Here is a 7,520-nt window from a genome sequence, read left to right on the forward strand (position 1 = left end):
AACTCCATAGAAAAAACAAATACAATTGGAGTCAATGGTTACAGGTTTCCAGCATTTGTTTAAAATATATTTTTAAGATGGAAACGGTCAAGTTTGTGACAAGTGAAGTGATTTAATTGATCATCATGGGGTGAACTATCCTTTTAGTGAGATCCCTAAACACAAAGTTTAATCAATTTTTGACAGATAAAAGACTTAAAAGCAAGAAAACGCCATGAAATCAATATAAACTGGAATTGAGGAGATGTATTTCCTTTTTGTGTTAACTGAATCCAGTAAAGACATGACCCACATGGCAAAAGCACAAAATGCATTAAACATACAGATGTCAGAAGGTGTAAACTAGTTAAATAAAGACATCGTTTCAGGAGGAAACTAAAATTGTTTTGCCAAAAAAAAGTCAAGATTTACCTTTTTTTTTACAATTAAATTCATGCTTGTTTCCTGGTTTTAGCTCTCGACATGAGGCTTTGCGTGAACGGGGAGTTTACTCTCTCACTGTGAGTTGTGTTCAACAGTGTTCACTTCTAAAACTATAACATTAGACGTCGACGAAGATTCGAAGAAAATGATTTTCTTATCTATATTGCTCCACTCGTTGCTTCTGCTTGGTAAGTGGCTTTTTCAGTAATAAAATAGCCTATACCTATAAACGATGCGTTTTTACGGATGAGGGCTTCCATTCGGCCAGTCACAAACTGTCAGGGCGCTGGTAATCATGACATGAGAAGCACTAGATATTTCGCCTTTTTTTTGCTTATAATTAATCAAAACGTGTTTTTATAACTCGGTTGATAACGGGACCACGGAGGTACCGAATAGTGAAATCTCAAAAAGGTAGCGCTGTCGCCTCACAGCATAAAGGTCGCTGGTTCGATCCTCGGCTGGGTCAGTTGGTGTCCCCCCACAGTCCAGACATGCAGGTGAATTGGGTAATCTAAATTGTCTGTAGTGAAAGAGTGTGTGTGTGTGTGTGTATGTTTCCCAGAGATGGAAAGGCATCCGCTGCATAATACCTGTGCTGAAAAAGTTGGCGGTTTATTCCACTGTGGCGACCCTGGGTTAATAAAGGGACTAAGCCAACAAGAAAATGAATGAATGAAGTTGAAATACATACGCCCGAGAGTGCGCAATTTGTGAGTGTGATCACCAAGTGCTCTTAACCTGCAGGTTAACTTGAGTCAGATATATGCAGATACTTTACTAAAAAAATGGTACAGATTTACTTTAAAGTGTTTTTTATGACTGAGTTTAAACTAAAATATTAAGTTGAACATTGGAAAGTTTGTTTGCTGAAATTCAGCCCTAAAGTGTTTCCAACCATTCATTTTCTTTTCGTCTAAGTCCCTTTATTGATCAGTTGTCACCAAAGCGGAATGAACTGCCAACTTATCCAGCATGTTTTATGTAGCGGATGCCTTTCCAGCCCCAATCCATCACTGTTTCCACAACGCACTACAAAACATTAATATTTAATTTAGTGCACAAAAGGATATTGGAAGTGATTTCAGACACAACTAAGTAACTTTCTGTCTTCAGGTATGGCTGCTGCTGATGGACGGGAGGTGATGTTAGTGTCAGTGATGGAGGGAGATTCAATCACTTTGAACCCTGTGCTTACTGATATACAGAAAAATAAATTGCTGTATACATTTGGAGCAGAAGGCGCTCTCATAGCTCTCAAAGATGGAAATCACATCTCAGTAAATTATGATGTCTCTAATGAGAGATTTGAAGGCAGATTACATCTAGATCAGACTGGAGCTCTGACCATCAGTGACAGCAAAACCTCAGACTCTGGACTTTATGTACTGAGTATCAGAGGACAAGAGGACCAAGTCAAGAATTTCAGTGTTATCGTCTATTGTAAGTTTGTTGATGAGTCTAATTTTTTACATTTAAATATATGTAGTGATTGGGCGATGTATGTAGAGTATTATTAATTAAATCTTGTCATATATTAAAAGGTTTCTGACATGCTTTTGACTCTTATGCATTAGTTAGTATTTTGTGTTTGCCTGACCCTTGAGCTTTTTGCACCCATTCATAAACCTGGCATTTTTTTCTAGTCGTATGTTCTTCAGATAAACCTCTGTTTCTTTTGGCTCAATATGTATTTTAAATGATCTTAGAAGAGTTTTTTTTTTTTTTGTGGTTACGTCAAAACGTAAAAAGGAAAAAAAAGCATCTAGCTTCTCTTAAAAGAAAAACACCTATGCTAAAACTGCTTACTGTACATCTGCATATTATTTTTCCTAGAACCAGCTTATATTCAAGGTAATGTGTACTTTTGGACACATGTCCCTGAATACATACATTTTGTATGCCTTAATGTAGAAAAGGAGACAAAGAAGGTTTGTGTTTTAGTCTACAGTCTGAAACTGTTGGAATCACATCTTCAGAATCATTTTTGGGGTGCATCTCCTCTATCTTACTCTGAATGTTTACATAAATTATTTTAGTGTACTTTAACTCTTCGTTCAATTCAACTTCTTGATTAATTGAATTACTCTTGACTTTAACAAAGTCTGCTTAATATAAACTCTCTCTAATGGTTATTGGGTTTAGTATCAAAATGTAGTTTTATTAATTGGAATGCTGTTGACCAAATGAATCGTATTTGTGATATCACTGCTTGTTGATTTGTGAAATATCAATAAATATCAAACAAGAGCTTGAAAAGTCAGTTTTAAAGTATGGTCAAATTATTTAATACTTGGTAATTAATTAGCAATTTTGTTTCAAATTAATTGTCTGACGTTGATAAAATTTTGCATCACTTGTCTATGTTAAATGTACAATTTTAAAACAATTAAAGTTGTTCATAAGCATATGTTTTGTTTGTTTGTTTTAGGCCGGCTTAAGCCACTGGTCTAAACTAGGGAACCAAGAACGAAAACGTGAATGTTCCAATTGTATTAGTCAAGTTCAGAAACAAATCATATAGAGTGATTTTTAAACCGACTTAACACGTTAAGCAAAAATAGAATAAGCTTTCTCAATGTTTTGCTCTTGCATCTCAGATCTGGTGATAATATCTCAGGTTCAAAATCACATGAACCTTTTTTTCCTAAAGTTGTGGCATAATACCATGAAGTAAAACTTTTCAAAAATATAAATACTTTGATACAGATATTTAAAAAAATGCATATATGAACAATGATTAAAAGTACAATAGTAATAGTAAAAGTATCAACCCTGGCTCATTTTTGATTCGCACCCCTGCATACATTTCTGGACAGCATGAAATACATCACAAGAAGTATGTTTTGTTTGCAGATTTTTTTTCGCAAATTTACCAGAGGTCTTTTGTGTGTGCTTTTTCAGATCTAAAATTTCTTCCGCGACTATCACTCGCGCCTGCTCTTCACGCATAAATTTACCAGAGGCCGCGGTCGACTGACTGACTGACTGACTGACCGACCGATATGATGTTTAAATAGTCTGTGTAATAAGCCCTTGATTAGCTGTCAGCCATGTTTGTGTGTGTAATCATCAGAGAACAGGAACAGGTGTGTGTGTGAGTTGCATGAGGTGAAATGTAGTTCATAAAGTGACAGAATCGTAGTCCGGGTGAAGGTCTGTGTTTACCAGCGATCTGCAAGCCTGAATCGCTTGTGATCGTGACAATGACAAAGCAAACTTTTTCAACCTGTGGTTTGGATTTTTTTTCCCCGTCGACTGTCATCCATTTTGATTTGAGCTTTAGACCTCATGGCCACAGCTCTTTTTGTACACAGTAATACTGTTATTTTCCTCTGAGTCAATATTGAGTCATATTTATGCATGTTTTAGCTTAATATTTCACCTGAATGAATATAAATCAATAATAGTTCAATCTTTGAATCCTGAATATTTGGGTATTTTCAGGGACACACATTATAAAAAGATAACCAGCGTTACTAGGCCAGTCATATAACTGTACATACCAGTTATTTTTTATATTGGCTTTTGTTTTATTTTAATTTATGTTTATTTATTTTCCTGTTCTGTATTTGATTTTCTTTGTAATTGCTTAATCGGTCACAAAAAGCACTTAAAAAAAGCACACTTTATAATTATTTTCCATGTTTTTCAGCTCGTCTACCTGCTCCAGTCATTATCAGAACTTGCCCACAAAATTCATCTTCATCTATATCTGAACATTCAGAAGTGCCCAGATGTGTGCTGCTGTGTTCAGTGGTGAATGTGAGCGCTGTGAGTCTCTCCTGGTACAAAGGAAACAGTTTATTATCCAGCATCAGTGTGTCTAATCTCAGCAGCAGCATCTCTCTACCTCTGGAGATTGACCATCTGAATGAATCCTACAGCTGTGTTATTGATAATTCGTTCACCAACAGAACTGAACATCTCAACTTTGATCTCTGCCATCCATGTTCAGGTATGAATTTATGAAATCCTCACAAATATCTCAAATATTGCATTCTCTTTTTCTCAGTACAGTATTAGGCCAACATTTTGATTAAAAAGGTGTTTGGTTTTAATTAAATGTTTTGTCTGTTGCAGAATTAAAACCATTATACATACAGCTGATCTGTGTTGCGGCTGGACTTCTGTTTATCATAGCTGCAATTTGGTTGATCTGCATCTGCAAGAAACGCAAAAAAATCAGTCAAGAAGGCAAGTGCTTAAAACCCAAAATATTGGTGTCAATAAAGTCCACACAAAATCAAAATTGAAAAAGTTTAGTTTTCTCTTCTTAATGTAAACAGATAATCCTTGGATGTGAATCCACAGAAGTTCCTTCTTTGATAACTTTGGCTTGTCCTTAACAATTAGTTGTGAGGAGGAGCATTAAATTAAAACTCCACCCTCTGCCCTAATAAAACTCTTCACTGTTAGGATCACCAGAACACTCACATTCAACTAAACTACATATCCCATCATGTACTTCACTCACACACCAGTCCCAGTTCACCCTCTGATTACATTCACACAGCTAAAGCTGTTCAGGACTAGTCACATGAGTTTGTTCATAACGTGTTGTTGAAATGAACAGAAAAATATCCAAATGTAGCCACTAACAAAAGGATGTATTTTAACACAACAAGTTTTGTAATAATAACTGATGATAGGCCATTGAATTACTTGATAAGAATACATAATTGTTGATGTGGATCAAAGTCAGTTATTCAGCTTATACTATGGTTTAGATGTTGTATTTCTGACATTTGTCAGGTTTTGGTCCTGCGTGCTGGACTTGATCCTTACAAATCTGATCCAATTTCTTCTGTTGACTGATTTTTGACAGTTTTAGGTGTAAAATATCTGAAATTATTCAGCATAGTAAAATGGAGCAGTAATGCTCTCAAAGCCTGCCTGGAACTACTTTAGCTGTGTGTTTATATAAAAATAACAGCATGGGTTGGGACCCACCAAGCCAATGGCAATCAATAGCACAGATGAAACCTAACTGTTTGTTGCCTCGTGTCTGCTCATGTCTGGACCAAAAATCTTTGTGTTCCTTCTTGATTTGAGTTGTTTACTTGTTACTTGTCACTACATCACACTCATGTTCTGAGTTGTTGCTGAAGAACCAGAATCAAGCATTAAGCATTCAACAGCCCCAAAGTATAAGTTGCTTTAATATGTCTGTTATTATTGTTTAAACAGATCAGGAAACTACAGAAGAGGTCACTTACATTGCTCTAAATTTCTCCAAAAGAAAACAACCAAAACCAGTAAGTTCATTTATGTTGTATTACATCTGTATCTGTATTATATCTCAATCTTACTTCCTGCAATAAAGCAGGTTTAGAAATCACACACAAAAGCATCATATCAATTTTTTTTAACTCTCTCCCCACCTGCATTTTTTTTAATTACCATTTTGACAGCCCCCTGAATTTTTCTTTGAAAATACCAGCATTTCCTGCTACATTCTGCACTCAGTGGGGTTCTTGAACATCACTGATTGGCCAGTGTGTTCACATGTTCAACAAATATGACTGTGATTGGCTCCAATGATCATCACTTGATTCTCTACACAGAACGCTTGCACAGACAAATGGACACAGAAGATTTTGAACGCTGCATCTATCAGCTGCTCATATATCAGCTGATAGATGCAGATTTCAGACTCTCCTGTGTTTCTCCACTCTGTGAAGAAAGTGATGATGATCTATTTTAGCCAATAACAGTAAGAACACACTGGCCAGTCAGAGGTTTTTAAGAACTCGCTCAACATCAACAAAATGCAAGTGGTCTTTTTTGTTTTACAATTTCAGTACTGATTTGATCCCAAAAGTCAGTAAAGATGATCCCAGTATAATTTTGATAATTCTGCTATGTTTACAATAGTAAATGTACCTGCTGTTATAGATCATAACACAACAAAAAGCCCTGACATATAATTCACAGCACATGCAAACTCTGGCATCCTAATAAAATTGAAACTAATAATGCTGCCATGGCCAGATTATAAGAAACAGTAAAGCAGGGGTGTCCAAACTCAGTCCAGGAGGGCCGGTGTCCTAATCAAACACACCTGAACCAGCTAATTGAGCTCTTACTAGATATACTAGAAACTTCCTGGCAGGAGTGTTGATTGAAGCTAGTTGGAGATAAACTCTCCAGAAAACCGGCCCTCCAGGACTGAGTTTGCACACCCATGAAGTAAAGATTAATCCATGTCACATCTCCATTAACCAAAATCGTGGGGTCTTTGCTGGTCCAATAACACAGATTATGTCTTGAGTTGTATTCAGAATTGTGTATTCAACACTGCTGTCATGCTGTAGTCAAATGACACAAATCTGAGGATTTGATAGATGAATCGATCAATTGTCTTCCAGGCTTTCAGTTGACTTTTTTCCTCAGTAAATTATTAAAGAACATTTTTAGCTGAATCCGTGATCATTGGTGATTAGTATAACGTGAGTCAATGATTATTTTATTTTAGATTTACAATAAACTTACAAATAAGTCCATATCAGTACCAGTGGCTCCTGGCAGCACACTGACAACATTGTGCAAGAAATTGAATATTGTTTACAATATTAGTAAGGGATAATCAACCGATTGCCGTGTGTAAAAGGTGCAATATGTAAGATTGACACCAAGTGGTTGAACTAGGTATTGCAGTCTAAATTCAAAACACTTTTTTTCACCAGGCCCCTTCATCGATGACTCTATGCGAATGCAGTTGCCAGATTGTCGACAGTCGTGCCTGACTGTCAAGCCTAAACCATATCCTAATTACACACGGTGACACACAATAAAATTATCCTTTTAAAAAGGATGTTAAAATGAATTTTTAATGCTAACCATCGTTTGAAATTTGTATTTTAGAAGTAGTTTATATTTCTTTAAACTAATCAAAACATACATACAACCCCTTTAAAGGGTTTTGAATGTATGGAAGAGATTGTGTATGTGCATGTTAATGACAAATGTATATCTAATAGCTCATATAATGTGTTAGTTACACTTTGCAAATATTTTGGAGCAAATTCGCTACTAAACAGACTAAACAGCTCCTCGCAGGCACAGAACACGACTCTTGTTGCAGTTGGCTTTTT

General features: G+C 36.0%; 1 protein-coding gene across 2 annotated transcripts in view; it reads left to right on the forward strand.

The window, feature by feature from the left end:
• The first annotated feature begins 435 nt into the window (after window positions 1-435).
• The window catches only part of LOC108181101 (uncharacterized), an 8,869-nt gene continuing 1,784 nt past the window's right edge, over window positions 436-7,520 (forward strand). The window contains exons 1-5 of one of the 2 annotated variants that reach the window (XM_087303710.1): window positions 436-611; window positions 1,540-1,866; window positions 4,079-4,381; window positions 4,507-4,620; window positions 5,614-5,681. In XM_087303710.1, coding sequence (XP_087159836.1) covers window positions 569-611; window positions 1,540-1,866; window positions 4,079-4,381; window positions 4,507-4,620; window positions 5,614-5,681 — 855 coding nt within the window. In that variant the 5' untranslated portion in view covers window positions 436-568. Of the gene's footprint in view, window positions 612-1,539; window positions 1,867-4,078; window positions 4,382-4,506; window positions 4,621-5,613; window positions 5,862-7,520 lie in introns of those variants that run through there. The other variant, XM_087303709.1, reaches the window with a different exon arrangement.

Source organism: Danio rerio, chromosome 22, assembly GCF_052040795.2.
Source record: "Danio rerio strain M-AB ecotype USA chromosome 22, GRCz13ab, whole genome shotgun sequence".
In the NCBI taxonomy this organism is placed as follows: domain Eukaryota; kingdom Metazoa; phylum Chordata; class Actinopteri; order Cypriniformes; family Danionidae; genus Danio; species Danio rerio.